This window comes from Catharus ustulatus, chromosome 20 (genome assembly GCF_009819885.2).
Source record: "Catharus ustulatus isolate bCatUst1 chromosome 20, bCatUst1.pri.v2, whole genome shotgun sequence".
NCBI lineage: Eukaryota > Metazoa > Chordata > Aves > Passeriformes > Turdidae > Catharus > Catharus ustulatus.
Genome location: NC_046240.1, coordinates 8,841,305 through 8,865,289, shown reverse-complemented (window position 1 = coordinate 8,865,289; position 23,985 = coordinate 8,841,305). Strand labels below are relative to the sequence as shown.

The window sequence follows — 23,985 nt, the reverse complement described above, 5'->3', positions numbered from 1 at the left end:
TTTTCTGTTGATGTTCAACAGCTTCCTTTCTTGCCCCCTAAAGCTCCATCTCAAGTACAAGCTTTTTTTCTTTCAATCTGCTTTTAAAAGCAAAGGCTTTTTGAAAAGGAAGAAAAGTTTAGGTTTCAGCTGGGAGCAGTGTTTAGGGAGGGGCTGTTTTGTTTCTATTCAAGCACACAAATCTCCAACTGCTACTTCAAATTGAAGAATTTACAACTTAAATAGGCCTTAACTACACTCAGACACGTTTTTCATAAAAACACAAGGTTGTTACTCTCTATCCATTCCTTATTCCATAAATACAGCCCTGAAAAGCTCCATAAAAATATTTTTCCACTACAGCTTTACTACCCAATATACTAACAGAATAAAGCATAACACATAATAAAAGCATAGTTGTAAGTCAGCCTGCCAACTATTTTAACCTTCATAATAACAGCAGCAAAAAGCAATACCTTTAAGTGCCTTGCACTTAATCACAGTGTTACAGATAGGTGCCCACTGCTCAATTTTACACAAGCTCTGATGACTCAGTAAACAAATACCTTGAATATGTTGCCTCTGTTTCATCTTCTGTATTACTGGCAAGTTTCCAGTTTGCCCTAACTTGCTGCTGTTGATGTAATCCAATTGGTTGCTGAGGAAGATGTGGTAGATGAGGATGGTGATGGTGTTGATATGGAATAGTGCCTTGACTGAGATAGGCATTATGTTCATTCCATTGCTGTAACCTGGCTTGTTGTTGCTGCCTTATTGTTTCCAAAGCTACATTTCCATGCATACGATCTATAAAAATAGTTTTAAAAAAAAAATTTTATCTAATGCCCCTTTTAAAGATCTTTATGTCAGAAAAAAAAAAAAAAGATTATTTTTATACAGTTTATTCCAGGGTCTATTATACACTAACTGCATTGCAGTGCATAACCTGGTTATTTAAATCATATGGAAAATCATATAAACATGAATCTTCTAATAAAGTGCTGAATATTCAAACATGCCTCAAGCAGTAAATTATGCTCAATGACATTACTTATGGAAACTAACCCAACAATAACCCAATTCAGAGCAATATGCCTGAAAAAGGTAAATACCTCCTTCATTTTCACTTCAATGTAGTTATAATTGCACACTCTGAATTTAAATAAAGAAAAGTCACCTACCTAAAGTGTCCCCTAAGGGCATTCCTGATGGATTCTCTTCAATGAAGTTGTTCAAGTGGGTTGGCAGAACTGGGTTGTGCTGTGCAATAGGCCTCAAAGGATTATTGACTTCTTGTAACAGAGGTGGGGGGTGTTGTTCTGAAATCACAGCATCTACAGCAGGAGAATGTGGTCGGTGGGGAATGGGATTATTAAAAAAGGACTGGCTGGGGCCTGCCTGGAAAGCAGGGGAAAGTTGCGAAGGTGGCGGAGGCTGCTGATTCAAGTGATTATGCTGCTGAACTACCTGGCTCTGCTGGGGTGCCATGGGGCTGGGCTGCTCAGACAAGTGATTTTGCTGTTGACTTAAGAGGTTTTGCTGCTGCTGCTGCTGCTGCTGCAGAGGGTAGGGCTGCCTGGGGATCTGGGACAGGTGCTGGAAGTGGCGGTTGGGAACTGCAAACTGGGAGTGGGGCGGGGTCAGGTGCAGGTTCAGCTGCCTGGGGTTGGGGCTGTCTTTGCGATGGAATTTTGCATTGGGGTAACCAACACTGGAACGGGACTCTGGGCTTCTCTGCTGAGGGTTTGCTTCTAAATCAACCTACAAAAGGAGAGGAAAATGTTCTGAGAATTTGTATTTTAAAAACTGAAATAAAATTTCGGTTGTACTGAATGAATTAATAAACATAATGATTAAATTCATTAAGAGTACCAAATAACAAACAAATAAAATAATAGACATAATGATTCAATTCATTAAGAAAGAGTATCAAATGATAAACAAATGAAAATACCCAAATCCCAAAAAAAATAAACCAACCAAAGCAGAATCCCAGACAAGAGAAACCCACCTGCTTGGATTCCAGAGGTTTCTTCTCAGGTGTTCGAATTTTATTGATTTCAGGTCCAGCAGTGTTTTCACTTTTACCTAAAAACATTTACAAAATGATTTTGTTTCAATAGAAAAATTACTATTTGGGGATTTTTTTCCCCAGACACAGGCAAATTGACTTATTAGCACAGCATTTATAGCACCACAGACATTTAGTATTATCTACCTAAATAACACTTTCCCTTTAATCTCCACATTTTGTTCATTAATCACCACTAAGTCCTAATTGCAAACAACATCAGCAGTACAGCAGAAGGAAATGGAACAATTCCACCCTCAACAGCCCTCCCCAACTCCCATCCCTTCTGAATCCCACAATATCCCAGTTATTGTACTGGTAATGGCAAACCCCAGGTTATTCCCCAGTCTGTGGATCCCTCGATAGGGAAAGGAAAGGAAATTCCAGGAAGGAAAAGGAAAGGAAATTCCAGGAAAGGAAAGGAAATTCCAGGAAATTCCAGGAAAGGAAATTCCAGGCAAGGAAAGGAAATTCCAGGCAATAAAATTAAAGGAAATTCCAGGAAAGGAAAGGAAATTCCAGGCAAGGAAATTCCAGGCAAGGAAAGGAAATTCCAGGCAATAAAATTAAAGGAAATTCCAGGAAAGGAAAGGAAATTCCAGGAAATTCCAGGAAATAAAAGGAAAGGAAATTCCAGGAAAGGAAAGGAAATTCCAGGAAAGGAAATTCCGGGAAAGGGAAAGGGATTCCTGGAAATTCCAGGAAAGGAAAGGAATTTTCAGGAAAAGAAAGGAAATTCCAGGCAAGGAAAGGAAAGGAAATTCCAGGCAAGGAAAGGGGAAAGGAGGGAAAAAGGAAAGGAGGAAGGAGGAGGAAAGGAGGAAGGAGGAGGAAAGGAGGAAGGAGGAGGAAAGGAGGAAGGAGGAGGAAAGGAGGAAGGAGGAGGAAAGGAGGAAGGAGGAGGAAAGGAGGAAGGAGGAGGAAAGGAGGAAGGAGGAGGAAAGGAGGAAGGAGGAGGAAAGGAGGAAGGAGGAGGAAAGGAGGAAAGGAGGAAAGGAGGAAAGGAGGAAAGGAGGAAAGGAGGAAAGGAGGAAAGGAGGAAAGGAGGAAAGGAGGAAAGGAGGAAAGGAGGAAAGGAGGAAAGGAGGAAAGGAGGAAAGGAGGAAAGGAGGAAAGGAGGAAAGGAGGAAAGGAGGAAGGAAAGTCCTTTTCCCCAGCCCCTGTTCCAAGCACCAACTCCCCCCAGTGCAGAGCAGTTTGCAGAGCCGTTCCCAGCACTGACCATTGCGAGTTTGCTCGTGCTGCTCCTTGTCCTGGTGGGGGAGCTGCTGCTGTCCCAGGCTAACAGGGGAGTGGTGGCCCAGGCCGTAGGGGATCGGGGAGCCTCGCCCATGTGCCTGTAACAGGTTCATGTTATATGCCATGGCTGCTTGGTGAGTAATGAGTCGAGGGTCGACTGCAAACCTACCCTGATACCCCGTCCACGGTACCTACATGGTAAACAAAAATTAAAATCAAAATTAAAATAAAAAGAGAGAGGTGGGATCTGTTAAGGTACATTCAATTAAAGGCAGTGATAAGGAGCATGCTGGTATTAGGTCAGTGACCAGAGTTTGTCATGCACCAGCTGACCTGACACACACACAGCCACAGCTGGTGCTGGGAAGGGAGAGCTCTAAGGGCAGGCAAAACAAGGGGCACAGATTTTCCAGAAGAACCCTAGGCAAAAATTTTCTATCAAAACCCATTCTTGTTTCAGTGGTTTCAAAGTTTAGAGAGAAAAGACTGATGGACAAACTGTAGTTTTTTAATCAAATAGAAATTGGTGAAGTTCAAGCAAATTCAAAGCCCTTTCTCCTGCTATGAGGCTGTGGCTGGGGGTGGGACAGAGAGAGAAGCCTCAAAGATGAAGACCAGACCTTGCAGCACCCAGTGCTGGGATTCTGGGCCACAGCAGGAGGGGCTGTGCCCACCTCTGCACCCACAGGACACCCAGTGAAGTTCCCATGACTACTGGTGGAACCCAGAAGTGCCCACAGGTGAGCAGTGACAGGAAATGTCACTGCAAAGTGTCTGTGCTACATGACACCTGTATTGCAGAGTCAAAGGAAAATCCACCTCCTGGAAGCATGTAAAATTCAGGATTTTTTACAATGGCTTCAGTTTCCTTCCAAGAAGGAATGCTAAGGAAGACAGCTTTGCATTAAATGAATTCAAACTCATCCTGCAGAAAATTTATTAAAAGAAGGGAAATATATGAACAAGAAGAGAGTGCAGGGAAAGTCTTCCCAACACTCAGGCTGCCAAAGCATCCTTTAGTGGTGGCAGCAGACAATCTCCTCTAGCTTTTACTTTGGGTATGGAAACTGCATTAAACAAAGACACCATTTTATCTTCCAAGAACATAAACACATTTTACTTCAGTCCCTGCTTGTTTCAAGCATAACAACTTTCATCCAATTCTTTTTTTAAATTACTATTTGCCCTTGAAATGTGCACTTTGAACTTCAGCTTTAGGCTACTATTGCATCTGTACAACCCCAAATGATCTCCAAGCTTCTTTTCTAAAGTAGCAGTCTCATTAGTACCTCAGTCTTCCCACTTAATTATTTAAAAATCCATCCTCAGGGAAGGTGAGTTCAAAATACTTGTTTTTAGTACATTTCTTTTGATTGGAAACACATAAAAAATATATTAACCTTGGAACAATAAGACAGAGCTTTTTAAATTACCTTGGTTTGATATTAATGTAATGTGAGCAAGCATGACAAAGATACAGCTGCTGGCCTTCTCCTTGCATTTAAATTTATCCATCAAATGCAGATTTCTAGTAAGTTGGAAAAAGGAAAATTCCTTGGCCTAGCAAAGAAAACTGATTTACAGCTGCAAGCTGATCTAAGACACAAAACTGAAACTACAGCAAGTCCCCTATTCAGCATCCATAACCCAAATTACAACAGAGGACTCATAATTACTGAAAAAACCCAAATTAGCTATATTCCAACATTTAGCATTATGAATGGAATTAAACACATCTGTGGGTTCTATGGCTTGCCACTGTCTTCAGGAATTGTGTACAACACAGACATGTTACTCCACAAGCTTCTGCAGCCTTTGTTCTTTCCTTGCATTTTCCTCCTGGAATATGTTGACTGTGAAGGGTAAAAAAAAAGCAGAGACTGCTTCTTTAATGTATGTAAATTTTGGTGGGACAGTTTTTATTTGTAATCCAAAATTCCATGCATAAATATAGCCTAAAAGACCTGGTTAGAGATCTTCATTCTGTTCCCAAATGTCATTAAGGGAAGGGATTGGAGAGGAAACTGGTTCACTATGAGGTTCTGGAAGGGAAAAACATCCCATTATGCTTATTTTTCTTATCACTTCACTTCAGACACCTTGCACTGCAGACATCCAAAACTTGTAATTTAGGCTGTGTGATGCCAATAAAGAGAAACAAACTTGGTGTGAATCACTGAGGTCTCTCCAATGATTAAGAACTGAACCAGGCAAATAATTCAGAGGCAGGTGTCTCAAGTCAGATGAGACAGATTCCACTGGTGTGCCTAAAACACACCAAACTACACGAACATGAAATTGCTTTCAGCCTGCTGGGAGTTATTTGGGGGAGAAAAGCTTTCAGGTTCTCTGCCCTGCCACTCCTAAAGCCAGCAAAGCCCACAGAGCTGGAGAGATGAAAAAAAAAACCTGCAAGAAATTCCCTATCTGATTTTGCCATACATTTATGTGCACACAATAACTGAGGTGGGGAGGGGGGAGAAACAGAAAATGAATTCTTACAGGCAAAGGCACAGACATGACCATATTTCCTCCATAGACAGCAGGTACATATAGAATACTTGTCCCAGTGTGTGGATCTATCCTTTGAACAGGACTTGGAGATTTCCCCAGATTGGGGTGAGGTCCCAGAGGAGGAGGGGGAGGAGTATATGCTCGGATAGGATTTCCAATTAGAACAGAAGGATTGGGCTGAACTGAAAATAAAGATAAAAATAAAAGATGTATATACATACCAAAAAAAAAAAAGAAGATACATACACAAAAAGAACATGAAGACCATTTCTTTGTTTATTCATCCTAACATCATCAATTTTTATAAAGTATGTGTGCAACTCTCTAACAGCACAGGTCTGATACACCTAGAGAAAGCATTAATCAAATCCTGTATTCCATTTCAAAAAATTGAAGAGGCAGAAAATACAAGTTGAGATACAGAGAAACAGGTAGCTGGTAAGTGCATTAATGAAAGAATGTCCCAAATCAATTAAATATGCTGACAGTCAGTGCAGCTGTTAAGCACTGCATCAAAAACTAAAATAACTCTCCTTTCTTTAGCAGGGAAGACAAGCTCTAAACTAATGCTTTTCCAAATTAATAACAAAATTATTCAGCTGTTGCATGCTACCTTGCAAAGGTATGATCAGTAATATCTGGATGTATGACAGCACAATTTCACTTCAAAGAACCCAAAAAAGAGTGCATGAAAAATAATGTCCAAACTCTTTTAGTACAAATACCCTGGTACAGGGCTGTACAAGATGAATTTCAAACACAGATATTTTTCAAGGGCCAACAACTGTGTTTGTGTTAAGGCTTCAAAATAACTGCACACAACACCTATAAAGGGAGAGCCTCAAAATACCAAATGTCCACTTAACAGTCTCTGATCTGATTCCCACATGCAAACAACAAGTAAATGGCTTTCAAACAGAGGAGAGACCAGATACTCAATGTATGTCAAACTACTGCCAGCTTCACTGGGCTCAGGGATTCCCCCAGGAACTGCAGAGGCACTCACCAATTCCATCAGGTGGGAAATGGTCATTCTGGTTATGATGATGGACCTTGCCCTTTAAAGGAAAAAAAACCAGGAATAGTGATCTTTGCATTCTTACACAAACCAAAGGTTTTTATTTCATGTGAACATGAAAATTAAACATAAAACAGAGTTTGAAAGGAGTCAGCCCAACAGTTTATTCTTACACATTCAACCATCCAGTTCCACTACCTGACTATGAATTCACAAAGCTGGACATAAAACACCACTAATTCAATTAACCAGTGGCTCATTACAACTCCCTCTGGGAAAACTCTCTCTCCCATGGCCTGTTTTGAGATGCAAAGTGAGTTACAGCAGATATTCTGAGTTTCTTTTCCCACCATTCTATTTCCCACTGTCCCACATCTTTCAGGAGCAGCACCCAGGACCAATGTAACCCTCAGTACCCCTCTGCCCTGGCAGCTTTAGTGGAAGCATGATCCATTTTCTGCTCCAGGTTCCAGCTCAAGAATGTTGGAGACAAAGGAGCTGCCCCCAGTTTTACTCAGTTGCTCACCCAGCCCCATGAGACATTGTCTCCCTGCCCCATCTCATTTATCAGCTTCTGGGCTGGGGCTCCTCTGGGACTGCTCCCCAAAGTGAATACAGCAGAGTAAAGAACCCCAGTGCTCCAGGAAAACTGCTCTTCCTTGGTGAATTGTAGATTAGAAAAGGATTTTAACAGACCTGAGTTATCCCTCCTACTTTCTCATGAGTTTGCAGCATTAACTAATTAGTTAATATTCATAAACTGTGAGCACATATTCCATTGCCAGCATGCTCTCAAGTTCTTTGCAGCACAGAAATACTTTACTTAATCTGGACCTAAGTACGCTCACAAATTTAAAATAAATCTAAAAACGCTTTGATGCTGCAAAACTTTTCTTGCCCAGGAGATAAGTCTAGGCAGTTTTCCAGCACTCTGAGCAAATTAGTCAGGGTACAAAGACAGGTTGTTTGACAATGTTGACTCATGCATAAACCAGATTAAAGAACTGGTCTCCAAATTCTCCTCTCATTTGAAAAATGAATTATGGAAAAATAAAATAATAATTGCTTTTCATTGCAGCACTTAAACAAAGGAAGCCTGTTTATTCAACAGAGAAAGATTCAATCTAAAAACGTGGAGAAGCTACAGCCTTAATCACTCATGGCCAGCACACAGCATTTCTGTATCTGTTCCAATGTCAGAGGCAAGCTGCATGTGCAGAAGTCTGACAAACCTCTGCTCTGAGCTATCAGACCTGAATTTTATTTATTTATTTTATAGGTGCCATATTCTTCAAACTGAAACACCAAATCATTACCTAAGTTTGTAAGAAAATAATGACCCAAGTTTGTAAGAGACGTTGTCCTGCTCAATGGGAGCTTCAGTATGTCCCTGTATCAGACTGGTAAATTAAAGTCAGCTGGGCCATGAGGAAGCTGGGGAAGGGAGTTGCTGCCTTTCTTTTATCTTTTTCTCTTCACAGTTTTGAAGGCTTAACGATTTTATAACAGTCTGTTCTGCACTCAATTGTTTTCTCAAAGATTTTCACACCAAGGTTCATGTCCCCACCCATCTCCAGAATACCTAAACCTACCCTAGAACTGATGATGATTGACAACACCAGAGCACAAATACTCTCAGTTTCCTCTAAAAACTCACTCCACCTTTGGAATATAAAAATCCCCATTACATAAAGGCTCTCAGAGGAAGCCCAGACCAAGATTTGGGTGACTGCAGGCAGTTAACAGCCTCGTCACTCCTTGGATCCCCCTTTAATCAACAAATGGGAGTAGAGAGAGTTCTCCAGAGATTTATTCTGACCTGTGGTCCTCACTGACTGCAGGAAATGTCTGGGATGATGATGCACTCTGATTTAAGTGCCTGAATCCAGACCAAAAGCTGGCAGGCAGCGAGTGGGAGGTAGGAAAGTTGTAAACTCAGAGCTTAATTTACTGTACGTGAACTACCCCGAGGGAAGCTCTGAGTTCTGGAAACTTTCCCTTTCCACATCATCACCTTCAATGAAGGCTCTCCCCATCCACCTCCAATCTCCTTCCCCACTCCCACTCAAGCCACACCAACACAGAAGGCACTGCCCTCACATGTCCATGCTGGCCTCTCACACAGACAAGACTGAAACATCTTTCCTTCTTTCAAATCTAAACAGCAAGGAGGTTTTTAATGTCCCTACATAAATCCAGGAGCAATTCTGCTGAATAAGAAGTGCTGTTTGTACAAAACCACTTTTCAGCACATGAGAAACAAAAGCCCTGACTCACACAATGTCCATAAACTCACCACAAAAATACAGTACTGCAGACTGTTCTTATTTTTTTGCTGCAAAAGATGCCAGCACTAGGTTTTAATCCTTCATTTTTAATGTTAAATACAGTGCTTAGGATGTCTAAAATAAACAAAACCAACAATCTGCTGTTAAATCTTGAGCAAAGGAAAATGTATCCCTGATCCCAGCTGTATTCTCAGATTATTGTATTTGATTATTACTTGCTCAGATTATTGTATTTGATGATTACTTGCTCACTGCTCTGCTGTTACTGCACACACTCTCTACCTGTCAATGGCATTCAGAGGGAAGATTTTATTTAGAATTGTGATATAGGTGGTTTAAACACTTCAGATCTTAAGCTGAAAATAGAGTGCTGGCAGTTTGACAGCACAAGGGCTTAGTTTACCAACAAACTAAAGCAAAATAAACAGAGCTGTCTACATACAAGACTCTCACTTTCCCTAACACTCACTCCCCTTTTTTTCCTAAATTTACTATACCTGCATTTTTTTTTTCCATTTAGGAAACGAAAAGTATTAATAATGATGTTCTATTATTAAGGAAAAGACTGAAGAGCTCTTGAAAAATGAGAATACATCAGTGGCTTTTAAAGACAATTTAGTAATTTCTGGTTTTCTGTAAGCCCAGTGTTTTGACACATGACTAGAAGCTTTAGAAATCTGGTGTTTGTTTCAGAAAGTAATGCATGCATCTTGATGAAGAAACCAAATGTTCTCACTTACAAGCTCCCTTTTGGGAAGGATTGCCAAAGGGAAGGCTTTCCTTTTTGTATTAAAAAAACCTGTCGTAAAAATTTCATTTCAGTGATACAGCCTGCAACAAAAATGCAAAGCTATGGGAAATATCTGCAGTTCTTCCTTCCTGTACACCGAGCTCATCACAAAGCTGACAACCTGCATTTCAGTTCCATCTCTAAACAATTTAATTAAATTACAACCCAAATGATTTTGAGATAAACTACAAAGAACTATTAAAATAGAATTCATTACTAATATATCACCCCCCAAGAAAGCTCTAAAATTCAGTGTTGTTCTTTATCATCCTAAGGAAGCTATGTATTTTCATCACTTGTGCACCTGCTTTTATAAAAAATGCTGATGAAATTACCACTCAGAGGTAATTTTATCTCTCTGCCCTCTTGATGCTAATGAAATCTGGTCTTGACAGATTACAATGTCTGAAGGACATTATCACTGAGCCAATATATGCAATAAACCAGTTTACAACATATTTTTAATTACATCAGAAATTATCTTACATAACTTAAGTCCTTGAATTTTAAATGTGATTTTTAAACCAAACCAAATCCTTTTTGGCTATTATTTTGTTGGCTTATTTTAGTCCTTGTCTCTGTATCAACCTGTTGTTTCTTGGGATACAGGAGAGCACACCTTGGGATGGGGACTGGCTCTTGCTCATAGGGTTTAATCTGGTTTACCCTGAGTTTTCATGGGTGAAGTTCTCCAGGGTCACTGCAAAACTGCCCATGAACATGCCAGAGTGAGTGAGCCAAGATGTGTTTTAGTAAGGAAACCAGGCTTGGACAACCCCAAGCTATATTGCTAAAAACTTGATGATAATAGAAGCCTGGAGCTTTCACTTGAAAATGCCAAGGATCCCTCTGGAATTTGCATTTATTTCTGCCTGCACTGATGCAATTTTAAAACAAACAGCTTGTTCCATAAACCTTTCATGTTATTTCTCTACATTCCCTCCCAGTTTCTGACAGAAGCATCACCAGTAACCCTTTACTCACCTTGGGAGGTGACTGCTGCTGTTTGGTGGCGTTGGCTGAGTGCTGGTGCCGCAGAGCTCGGGGGATGAACTCGGGGGCCAGAGGGTTCAACACGTAGGTTTTCTTCAACTCCAGAGCTTCCAGCTGAGCTTTGATCTGCTCAAATGTGATGCCATGAAGACTTTCATTCTCGTGGCACAGGGCAATAAACCTTTCCCAGAATTTCCTATGGAAATGATTTTTACAAACAGTGAGGAAGGCTCAGTGGCTGCTATTAAAATGGGAACAGATTTAATGTAAGTGTGGCACACTTTTATTTTCTGTGCTCATTTTACACACCAATCCATCCACCCTCAACCTGCTCCTGCAGCTGAACCCCACAGCACAGTGCAAAGCTCCCCAGCCATTCCAAATGGACACACAGCTGTGTCCATGTGCCTCAGGTCATTTCATATTAATGCCATGGACAGCTCCAACTCAGAACTTTTTCCTAGAAAACCACAACCAGCCAACTCAGTGCTTAAAATTCCGGAATGTATGTGATTTAAGGCATTTATCAAAGCTCCAACAGTCACAGGAATTACACAGTGTTCTCAGAAGATGTCAAGAACATTCTCTGAATTTAGGCAGATCCTTCAGTGTAACAAATACCAAAGTTAACAAAAACCAAATACAAAGGATTTTGAGATATCCCCTCAAAACCACTCTTGTGAAACACTTCAGAGGCACATGAAAATTAATATTTCTGGGAGTTTCTAGAGATTCTTTGAGATCCTCTAGTGGAAAACAAACAAAACCATAAATATTAGTGCTTGCCTGATTTTTCTATAACATATAGAAGTATTTTTGAGTTAGGAAAACAGCCATCAGATGATGCATGACTTGTCTATGAAAATTCTGTTTCCAACTTTTTGGAGGATGGAGGGGTTATTTAAACTATGTAATAAAATAACATTCCTTCCTGTCTTCTGCTTTCTCATGACATGTCTTTCCATTACTTTATTTTAAAAAGGCTTTTTTTTTTTTTTTTTTTTTTTTGTTAACATCCACAGCAGAAGCTATGCAAAATTTTACACTTAGGATTTTTTTTTTTTTAACCTAAAAGGAACATTCTGGGTAAAGTTACTGAAGTTTAAAAGTTATTTAAGTAAGGTCTGAAGATGTCACTTTAAAAAAAAAAAAAACCAAACCTGACTGAGCTGTCTCTTTCAAAAATATCAAGAGTAAAGGTGTGCTTAACTATAACTCCTGCTTGTTCACCCTTCAGTAATAAGGTCTGGCCTATCAGCAAGCACTGTTCTTTCCCCAAATCCTGCAAAATGAGAGATTGCTGCACATTAATTGTACCAGCAGTGTCACATTTTGCTGAGTAGCTGACTTTTTGAGAAAGAACAAATGTCTGTCTTGCAAAAATGCTGCAATGCTAGTGATGTTTTTAAGAATTCAAAACAGTTTTCCCTAAAAACCCATTTCTGTTGTGACTTTATAGAGGCAAGAAATGCTCTTTTAGAATTCAGGATGCAAGCTAGCCCTTTTTCTGCATTTTGCCCTAAGGCAAATAGCTCTTGCAAGGTTTTAAATGAAAATTAAAAACCAAAATTAAATGCATCACCAGATTGCTTTAATGATGGAATTCCCTCTGATTAATCAATTCATCACCAAACCTACTGCCAAGTACCACAAATCCACTGAGACCCATGCATTTCTGCTGAGAATGCTCCAAGCAGTCTCTCTACACATGGAACACTTGTTCTGGGGTCTAAGAACAGAGAATAAAACCCTGCTGTGTGTGTCTGAGTGTGCTCAGGAGTTTAAGGGGGTGTTTGCCAAAACAGCCCTGTCGAGTGCGGTTGGAGCACACAGGAATGCAATGATTACCCTGGGCATGCTTCACAAAGCTCTCTACAACTATCATTACAGTCTTGACTCATTTTGACAGGTTTTAGAATATTTATAAAATTCAAGTACACTCTAAACTTTTTTGAGGTCTGTTTTTCCTAACAAAATGCCACTTCTTTCAGACTTCTCTACTCCTGTTCTACTAAAAAAGAACCATCTTCCCAGCAGCCTCCCTGAGCCCCTCCAGCACTATTTTCAAAGAGTGAATGTTCAATTATTCAGTGAAACAAGACAATGGTGTATTAAAGAGAAAGCTCAAGATGTATCTTAATAAAGTTTCAGCGCTCCTTGTTTCTTAATTATCTTTCAGTTTTATAATTTGGAACAGCTCTACATCTATAAACAGCTGCTGGTCTTCAAAATGCAAACTCAATCCTTAAGTGCTAGCACTGTAATTTATTTACCATGCTGACAGTCTATATTTTTATTTTATCAAGTTTTGCCCACCCTATCTCAGATATTTGGGAGGCACAGGGGCTCTTTCTCATCAGTTCATTACATAAACCAGCCCCTGCCTAAAATCCCAACCAGGTAAAGGGAAAAATGAACTAAACCCACAATAATTATTTTTCTACCAGTAAGATGTTAGAAGCCATTTAAAGCAGATCACTGCATTCATGTACAGACACTCCTGACTCAGCCCCAGCAGGGAGGTGGTGAAATTCAGGTTACATTTCATAAATACAGTAAACAAAGGTTTGAGTTCCATTTGGTTTTTTCAACTCTAATCTTTGAAAACCAATCCCTTTTCAATACAGTAGAAGCAGCGTTGCTCAGGAAAGTAGAACACAACATAGATATAACAACTAACATGTATTTTTAGCTTTATTTTAATAATGTAGTCAGTGCACTGTTTCCTCTCTTCGAGAATAAGCTGCAGGGTTTATCTCTGATCATCTCAAAATTTGAGAGTTCTTCCATCCAAAAAAACCCTTTGAAGAACAAGAGCTTGGAACCTTTAACGTAAGTGTTTACATATCTCAGCATTTTCACATTTCTTCATTTAGGTCTAAAAAAATGTAAATTCACTAAAATCTTAACAAGTTTTTTTCCTAGTGTCATGAAGATCTATCAAACATAAATAATGTTTTTCAAGTCTTCTACCATCCTTCGACTGCCATAATATTCAAATATGCTACATCATAATTTTAAAATTATGCATTACCTTTATTTATATATAGATTTGTAATGGGTATACAAGAAAACCCTAATAGAAAGTAAAATGAAGCATGTTCAATTGTTAAGTGAAAATCTGAGCAACTACAAATACATGAAAAATCAGGTTATCAATGGCCAGGTGTAGCTATCTCACATTTTTCCTTGTTATATATGATCACAACCATCACTTTCCTAAATCCACCAGTCACAAATAAACACATTTTCCAGTGCCCTTAGCCCTGATTAACCAAGGAACATAGAGAAAGTACCTGCATCTTCCAATGGAACACAAAGCAATAGGATCTCCCACCACAGCTACCAAGGATTGTGCTCTTGTAATGGCAGTGTTGAGAAGTTTGTAATTAGACAGAAAACCATAATCCAAGTCTTCTGTTGAATCCTCCAGTAACTGCTCTTTCCTTTTAATTGGAGTTTGCTTATGTTTGCATGTGTGCCGTGTTCGTACTGTGCTGAGGAACAAAACTCTGAACTGTTTTCCTAAAATGAAACATAAAAAAATCGCTCAGGTAAGTGTTGCTATTTCTGCTCACACCACAGCCAGATCATTGCCCTTGCCAGCCAGATTTCACACCTAGATGTTCTGAACTCATAGCTACCTTTCACATGAAGAGCTTTATGCAAGAATAATAAGATTTAAAAATTTTAGAAGATGCACTATAAATAGCATATTTCATTACAAGAATATTTCCTCTTTAAAAAATTTTTCACCTTGATATCAATCACTCCTAAACTTACCAAAATGTTAATTATCTTTACAGCATTGCCTATCAATAATAAACCTTGAATTTATTTTTTCTACCTTAAAAATAAATTCTGGACATTCTTGATTCATATGTTTAAATTTCTCAAATACATGAAGATCCACCATGAAAAAACAGAGCAAACCACTCACTGTCACTCAGTAACTTTATCATCTGCCTTTGTTTATTACTGACTAGAAGTGCAACCTAGCAACAGGCTATGCCTACACAAAATCCTTGTTATCAATGTGATTTCAGGAAGAAACACCTAAATTTTTAGACTCCATGCAGTTTATTCCACAGATGGAAAAGAAAGCAGTAAAACATTTTGAGGCTAAAGTTCTTTTACTTCTGTATTTGGAGCTTTAAAACCAATTGGATGGTTAAAAATGTTAAAGTTATGTTTAAAATCTATCAATTTGCACAATTTTCACTCAATTTGTTTTTTAAGTTAAAGTTAATTCTGCGAAAACATAAAGGTATATTTTTAGGAAAGATAAATCTCATATCCACGAGTTTATAGCCAACGTTGGAGCAACTTCTGTATCACAGCTCTCCTTTTGCCGCCACGGCTTTAGGATAATTTTAGTAAATCCCAGGGTAGTTTTATGAAGTTATTACTGCAGCAAACCCATTTCCCCTTGGGTAGCCCAGCTGGGGGCCAGCCCTGCTGCTCACCCTGCACGTTGAGCACCCTCTCCACGCTGACGTCGGACAGGCGCTTCTTGCGCAGCTCGGCGCGGATGCGGAACACCTGGTCAGCGTACGGGGTCACCACCCCGATGCTGCCATCGTCCAGCTTGCCCCAGGCCACGGGCCACTTCCTCCTCAGCTCCTCCACACGCTCCACCACTTCAAACACCTCCGGGAAAAAAAAGCAGGATTTTTCAAAGTTACACCCCACATGAAACAGTGTTATACAAGCAGTGATACTGATGTATCCCACAGTGACATTCAAGTATCCTGAATTAAAACAATGTATTCACTATACAGAATACTTTTTATCTGGGAGCAAGTTTTCACACAAAAGTCACAGTTACAATTACAAACTTCAAAATTACATTAACAATCTTAATTTTCATTCTTAGGTTCTCAAGAAAATATCAAGCGCACTAGGACCTTTCTGCCATACTTCAACTTATTTCTGTAAGTAAATACACTGCCTAATCAGATAAAACTTGATTTTTATTCTGGATTTGATATGTGTCATCTTAGAGTCTGATAACTCTATACACAGAGTGCATATACCAGAGCACAATCATCTCCCATTCCAAAGGATATCACTGGGAGTTTCAGATTATCCATCAACAGCTAGTTGTGAAACACTATGAAATGTGCTGAGAAGATCAATGTGTAATAAAACCTGAACACCTCCTCCAGTGAGGAGACAGCCCCAAGTAACCTCCTGCCAGAGCAGCTCATTTCAACACACCAGAGGTACTGCACTGCACAAGGCATTTCTGAGTAACTTTATAGAAGGTTTGTGATTCCTTTTTTTTTTAATTTACATTCACTAAGTATTTCTCCAGCTATTTAAAGCATGGTAATTCATGATGCTGTATTCCTGCAGCATCACAAATGCAAGCTCAGCCTCTTAAAGAAAAAAAAATCTGTTAATCCTTAAAAAGTCACAAATAGTTTATTTTTGGCAATTTCAGAGGACAGTGAAAATATGGGATTGTCTTTAAGCAAGTCCTGAATGTTTTTATGACATCAATTCTTGCATTTACAAGCCAGCTCTACTGACAAAGGATATTAGAATAAACTTTTGGTATCTATAAAAACCATAGCACGAAAATAATGATCTTTTGTAGGTATTTTGGCAAGATTCTCTGAAAGTATATAGCTTCTGGGTACATATGAGGATTATTACCCCACAGGGAAATCTTAAAATTAAGACCTACAAGGGAAAGTGTATTTCCCAGAATAACTGTTAATATAGGCATCAATGCACCACAAGATGCCCCAATGCAAATATCCATTAAGGGTCAAACAAAAAATTTCCCTCATCATCTAATTTCAGTTTTTCCTGCTGGTGTTTAAGGAGCCATTGTCCTTCATTTCTGCCTGTGGCCATTAATGACTCACAGTTTTCAGACAGTTACTTGGCCACTGAAGATATTTTTAGGTCTTTTACAACTTTTTTTAAATGGTAAAGCAATCCAAGTAGATTAATGAAAGCAGTCAGGTGTCCAGAAGTCACTGGAGTTTCTTATTTAAGAAGGTATTTTAATGCAGCAAAGGATGTTTAACAAGTACAGCACAACAACAATAAACAGGTTTTAAATTGTGCAGCAGATGAACCCCACCATGATCAACAAGGAGAAACAGGAGCTCTGCAGTGCTTCACAACAAGCACTAACCACAAATTCCTCCTAAGCCTATGAAAATTACTGCTATTCCTTAGATTTTCTCTCCCTCCCCTAACTGGAGGTGACTGGAAAAAGGCATCTTCCACTATGAAAAATGTCATCCAGTCAGAAGGTGGGAGGTGGGTGCTGCTGCATGTCTTTGTTTTTGTAGGGTTGGGTTGTTTGGTTCTTTTAAACACAAGGGAAGGAATGAGAACAAAAGTAATTTTTGAAGAATATCAATAAACCTATGTGAAACAAACAGATTGAGAATAAGTTCTCACCTAAAAGAATCTCATCTGCACATTATCAGTTAGACACTGATCCTAAACATATTAAAGGAAATGTGAAATGTTACTCCAGAGGACTCTTATCTGAGTGGGAACATTTCTACAACAGTCAAAGAAATCTAAGTTTTACTTCAAATTGCAGTTACTCTCAGTTGCTAAGATACATCTATCAGAATGTCACATAAATTATCAGCAAAGACATCCTAAAGAATGAGCCTGGGAGAATGAGATGCGGCTTATAATTTGCAGAGAAAAAAAAGAAGGTAAATTAGTGGAAATGTTTACTACAATTGCAATTTTTATTACATCATGTTTAGCAAACTCCATGTTCCCCTCTCCTAGTAGAGGACAATTTATGTCTTCCACCCACACTGAGCATAAACCAGAAAATTTGGGGGAGTGGAGCTTTAAGAAAGCAATCAACAGTAAAAGCAAAGAAGAGTTACCTCTGCATTATTGTAAAAGGCTGTACTATTTTTTTCTTGCACATCTTCTCCACGTGCTGTGAAGAAAGTCAAAGGGTAGAAATCTTTGTGTGCTGGCTGCTTTCCACTTGCCATCAATTTGCCTTCATAGAAAAGTTCGGATGTGTAACTGTAATGAGGCAAAACAGGGTAAAATGTGGAGTCTACACATAAGCTCACTGATAAAATATGCAAATCTCCCTGATGAAATATGCAACCACAAAATACTTCATAAGGAAAACAGAACCACTGATTACTATTCAGCATCTTCAAATGATTTCTCTGAACTGATATTTCCCTACTACAGACACAGCAGAAGGCACTAAAAATATGCTTCTCCAACACTTTTCCTACAAAGGCTGTTTTTTCTTCTCATCTAAAGCTTGACAAAGTCATGAACATCCTCACTGATGTTTCACTCAGAAGTTCTGATGGCTGGAAACTGGGCAAAAAGAACACTTGCTGTCTGGCACTGGTTATTCCCCAGGCTGGACAATGAGTTTGCTCATTCCAGTTAAGAGTTATTGAACTTGGAAGATAAATTTACTACAGATTTCGTGCGCACTGAGCCCGACGCAGGCCAAGCGTTCAGCTGTCAACCAAGCTTTTCTTCTGTGACTTCTACTCCAGGCTGATCTATGTTGCTAGAGACCAGAAATACAGCCAGAATAGAGTTCCTCTGCTGGCAGCAGCCATTCCAGCAGCTGGCTGACTGAAAAAGAAATGAGGCAAGAACTACTTCATGGTGAAAATAGGAGGGAAAAAGGCAAACTGAATGGAATAAGACAAAAAGGCAGCAAGGAGAGACTGCAGTGTTGTAAATGCTGGATGCTATTGCACACTACAACTAAATTAATGCACTGGCTTCCAGTCATTAGTGAATTTTGGTGTAATCTCCTTTTCAATGCCCAGCCTCCAACCTTCATGTTCTTTGGGTATCACTCAGAGGCTGCAGTAACCTGAGCACAGCCTGACATGAAGACAACAAAGCAGGAGACTGCAGCTGGTGGGTCCTTCGAGTTCCTCCAGGCTCCCAGCTATTGCAGCTTAAGATGGAAACAGCTGCTCATGGAAAAGCCACAGAAACTTGTCTGCTCCCAAATCATCATCAAAGCACTGCAGCCCACCCCTGAGCTGAACTGGCTTACCCTGGACAACCCTGAACAACACTGGGCTGGGTTGTAGCAGTCAATCCAAAGCAGCCAGAGGGCAAAACTAACCATCTCTTCTGCAAATTAACTTTTAGTAACGAGATCTGATTAAACAACAAAACTTTTCTGTATGGGCTGTTTTTTGCAATTACAGCTCCAAAGCCAGGCTGAACTAATGGCTTGTTCTTCCTTCCATTTCTCATGGTGTCTCTGCTTCAGTGAGGTAGAGATGATTAATGAGCCCTTCATCTTCCTACACATCTGTCCTAAGTGGCATGGTCCCATTTGCCAGCAGAAATTCCACATTATACAAAAAAGGAGACTTGAGACATCTCCTAAAGGGACCACCATGAGAGTGTTCAGCTGGTTTCACCTCACACAGCAATTCCACTTCCCACTGGAATTGGGCACACTGGACTTCCACCAGAGAGCCAACCAGAGCCAGTGCTGTGTTTCTGCATCCTCACCTGAGTGTTCCACATAGTGGATCCTTCTTGGAACTCCCTGTCTGAGCCTCAGCTGCTGAAGTGAATTTTGATGACCTTTCTGAGGCAAATGACATGGAAGTGATCTCTAAAGAAAAGCTAAAATGATCCCTTTCTTTACAGATGTTCTCTCATTTCAAACTCAAACTCAAAAACTGGCTAAGAGATCTAGCAGCACTCAGCCTATAATTACAAAGTCCATAAAATGAAGACAGATCAAGCTATGCAAAAAAATATTTTACATTCTCACTTTTGATTCCCCAGAGCACTTAAATATTTCTGCTTTTGCTTTGAACACAGTGATAACCTAATTAGTATGACTGGATACCAACATAATATTCCTCAGTACATATTTGAGCCAGGATTTAAACTTTAGCATTTTTCCTCATGATTGCACTTATTCTTTCCAGCACAGCTCATGGATGAGCTTATTACACTGGCAGCCATTAGTTTATCATAGCATAAAAATGCAAACCCACTGATTAATGTGTCTTGAAAGAAGTAATAAAAGATGTCAACAGTAAAGAAACATGTTCAAAATTTGACCTATTTTTTCCATTTACAGTTGCATATCCATATGTTCCTTGCATTGCCCACAGCTTACCATTCCAAGATAATCCAGCCCAGCAAATCTAAAATTCTGAAATGGTTCAAAGAAGCACAGAGCCTTATAACAGACTGCTGGGTGGTTAAAAAGAGAAAGTTGGCCCTTCTTTGGTTTAAGGTGCAAGCAGACAAAGCATCCCCACCTGAATGAGGGGTCTGTCCCTCATTCCTCAGCTGCTCTAGGAGACCAAATTACAACACAGAATTACTAATTAACTTTGAATCGAGTAAGATTTCATGACAGCAGCACTTCAGCTGTGCTTGGCTCTTTTTGCTCACTGGCAGCAGTCAGAAGAAGCACATGATACAGTGAAAAAGTTCACACCTACTTGATGATTGCTTCATGGGAGCGATAGTTCTCACACAGCAGGATCCTGCACGGGAATTCTGCAGGGTAGTGCTCGTAGAGCCGGTCGAGCAAGGAAACATGAAGGTTTCTCTCCCTGGCAAATTCACTGTAGACAAAAGGACTGAGCTGTAATAGACACACACACACAAAGAAAATGTAACTAAATGGGTGGACTCGGAATTTCATGCTCCCAACATATGTATTTGCATTGTTTTTGCATCAAACCAAAAGTGAAACCTCCCTTTTACTGCACATTCATTCTGAGCTGGAAGACACAGACCATGGCTATTCCACAGAAATGCTCCTTCCTACCAGAAAATTACCAAAAGACCAGCATGGTCTTAAAGGAACAATAAAATATTCAATAACTATGCAAAGAGCCCTTCTATCTCAGTTTAACACTCCAAACTGTGTTTAGAATGACTTTACACCATTATTCTGTCAATCACTTTTACAATTAAGTTATTATCACAAATAGTACCTATCAGAAAATAAAGAAATTTTAGTACCATTTAAAAAGTTAAATAGAAATGCTGAAAAAACAAAAACCTGGTGACCTGTTTACTGTTACATTAAACTCCTACTGGGCTTGTTTAACAATAAAGCCACCATCTACAACAGCAGGAAAAATAGAACCAAAGATGATGAAAATGAGATTTTTTAAGATACAATTTCCAGGTCCAGAAATAAAGCCAATCTATTTTGTCATTCTGAATTCATACAATTCAGATTCTGAGGTCCACTTCAGCTAAATATCAGTTTTTGAAATTTAAATACTGGACACCTGATAGAGTATCTTCTATAAGACCCTGAGCTATAGAGCAGCCTGAGACACACAGGCCCAGGGAAGATTTCCACCCAGCTGGGCTGATGAGATCAAGCCTGAAGTAAGAATTCCAAGCTCTTGAAAAGCATTTTGAGAGCAGTATTTAAAAAGCACTACCCCAGTCCTTGGCATTACTAATATCATTGAAATTATCCAGTAGTATTAAATCATAATTGGCAACACCATTCTGAGTTTGTTACTGTACCAAAGCAAACATCCACTCTACTGCTACTGTGAAATGCAAAGAGAATTAAAGGCAGAATTTATAAAAACAAATAAATCTGGCCTAAATCAATAAAGCAAGTAAAGCTGACTTTTCCAAGCATGCTTTTCCATGCCTACAGGCAGCAAAATGACAGGCATAATCAGTGTTTAAACTTTCCAAACCAAGCAGCTCCCAGGCACTTTGCAGAAACAGAAATGCACTGGCTATTCTCACTTGTTCAAATCTTCATCACATTAGATGCTTCTAATAAAAATGTGAAGTTCTCTCAATCCTAATTCTCCATATTCTTGAATGCTTTTAAAAATCAACAGGGAATGCCAGTCATTAACTCCTGACTATAATAAATACCCTTATATCTTACTGAAATAACGTCCCTGGAATTCTCCTTGGCTTCCCACAGCTCTTACCTGCATATGGTCTCCAGCCAAGACAATTCTTGTGTTTTTATTAGCTAATGCTAGAGGCATAATCGTTTCACACTCCATAGCTTGAGCAGCTTCATCTAACAGAATGTGTGTAAAAAACCCTGTAAAACAGAGATATCATCAAATGAATGAAACTTGAAATATGATAAAATTAATATTGATAACAAAACAAGAACTTGGACTTAACATTCTGTATTCTGATAGTAACCAAAACTAGAATTAAATAAAGTATGTCTTACACAAATTAATTTCTAGCAACTACTGAAAACCACACAATTTTCAAACCCATCAAATGACCAAGAGTGGTCACCTGATTGCCAGTGACAGAGAGGAGCCCCCAGGTCTGCCTCTTTCTGGTGATGCACATGAAATTTAACTCCTGTTTTATCTGAGCCCTCCTTACACCAAGAGGAAATATCTCCTGGCAGACCAGCCCTCAAGAGGTTTCTCAAATCTGAAAGTCATTTCACCACCATGAGACTTGAAAAGCTTTGGACAATGACAATGACAAGGAAATCCTCATGTACTTATGTTATATATTACATTTCCCATTAAAATTGCACACATACCTGAGCACTTTGCTGGTTATGGGCTTAAAGGAATGTTGGGAGGGGAAAAAAGGAACAGAAGTTGAAGGAAAATTTAAATTCAATTTTATGATAATAGTGGACCAAAGGTTGGGTGGGAATCTATGCACTGGAGAACATGCACTTGAAAAAAAACTTGGCCACTGTAGAGTTATATTTTATGAAATCTAAACTCAGGATAGGTACAGAAGTGGTTTTATACATAGATGTCTGTGGCATATTAAGGTTTAAAACAAAGTATTACAGGACTTAGTGCACCATCCAATTCAGATTACATACATAAAAATGCAGCAATTTTCTTTGGAAAATATGAATTTCATACAGCTGCACACACATTGCTATGGCATGACTGTACACAGCCTGCTGCCAAACAAAGCAGCTATTTCTATCTAAAGACCCAAAAATATTTACCATAAATTCCATATTAGTTTCCTCTGTTGTAACAAATGCTTAAATGTAGCCATAAAAAACTAACCCTAACAACTTATGTAAAGAAATTCCATGCTCTCCAAAAAGCAGATGGATTTCATCAGGAAAATAATAAACCCTAAGCAGCCTCTACCCCAAAAAAATAAGTCTAATATATTTCAGTTTAGAAAACAACCCTAAATGTATCATGTTAGCAAAGAACAGGGCTTGTATGTGTGGGAGTTGTTTGCAAAGCTAAACAATTCACAAAACAAGGGAAAAAAGCTCTCTGTTACTTATGCTTACATGCTCCACTGAGTAATGACCTTAATGAGCATAATATTCAAAGTCAGAATCTCAGAATTTTCCCTCTTGGATCTCAGAAACACCAGATCATAGATAGTACTGCTTCATTTTGGTTTTTTTTAATTTTTATTTTAAGAAGGAAAAAAAAGAACAAGCAAAAGGTTAATTAGAATGCCAGTAGTTTGCAGTTTTCTAATAAACATTTATTCATTAAAAAAAACAAAAGAGCATTTTAAGATTATCATTGTTTACTTTATTTTTTAACAGTTCCAAGAATTGGGTAAGGGACCAACACTAGCAAGAGGAAGATATTTCTCAAGCATGGACACTTCTTGTCTAGAAATTATCTTACCTGGTTCGAGATCCAGCTGACATAGATACTGTGATGTATTTAAAGTAACAACTACTACTCTTTGCTTAAGAATGTCTTCTTTCTGTGGCATCTGAAAGGTGGAATGTGTGCTTGAAATCAAACAGTACTGATGCACAACTGGGTGAACAGTCTTTACCCAGCGATTTCGGAAATATACCCTAGGAAAGAAAAAGGGGTCTTATTTTCCATGAGTTTTGAACACAGTGACAGCCTAATATTTTAAATATTTCAAATACTAATATTGTGTTTCCTTGTAAATAAAGATCATCTTCAAGAAGCAGAACACCACAACTATGCAGAAATACATGCTAAAATGTCTTAGATTCACTTATTATTGCAGTGCAGTTTTGAACATGAACACTTAGCAAGTTTTAATTCAAACACAGAAATCTGTACATTCTTCAAATATTTATGTCCTGTGATCCTCACATCAATGTCTATTTAATTCTGAATTTACA

The 23,985-nt window shown here is 39.0% G+C and overlaps 1 protein-coding gene across 4 annotated transcripts in view; it reads right to left on the bottom strand.

The window, feature by feature from the left end:
- The window catches only part of HELZ (helicase with zinc finger), an 85,836-nt gene that overhangs the window by 9,840 nt on the left and 52,011 nt on the right, over positions 1 to 23,985 (bottom strand). For 3 of the 4 annotated variants that reach the window (XM_033076768.2, XM_033076770.2, XM_033076772.2), the window contains 13 exons: positions 23,507 to 23,685; positions 21,836 to 21,954; positions 20,357 to 20,502; positions 17,768 to 17,915; positions 15,359 to 15,542; positions 14,189 to 14,417; positions 10,884 to 11,088; positions 6,810 to 6,861; positions 5,792 to 5,985; positions 3,273 to 3,480; positions 1,991 to 2,067; positions 1,161 to 1,740; positions 546 to 786 (listed from right to left, as the gene is read on the bottom strand). In XM_033076768.2, coding sequence (XP_032932659.1) covers positions 546 to 786; positions 1,161 to 1,740; positions 1,991 to 2,067; positions 3,273 to 3,480; positions 5,792 to 5,985; positions 6,810 to 6,861; positions 10,884 to 11,088; positions 14,189 to 14,417; positions 15,359 to 15,542; positions 17,768 to 17,915; positions 20,357 to 20,502; positions 21,836 to 21,954; positions 23,507 to 23,685 — 2,562 coding nt within the window. The remainder of the gene's footprint in view (positions 1 to 545; positions 787 to 1,160; positions 1,741 to 1,990; positions 2,068 to 3,272; positions 3,481 to 5,791; positions 5,986 to 6,809; positions 6,862 to 10,883; positions 11,089 to 14,188; positions 14,418 to 15,358; positions 15,543 to 17,767; positions 17,916 to 20,356; positions 20,503 to 21,835; positions 21,955 to 23,506; positions 23,686 to 23,985) is intronic. The other variant, XM_033076771.2, reaches the window with a different exon arrangement.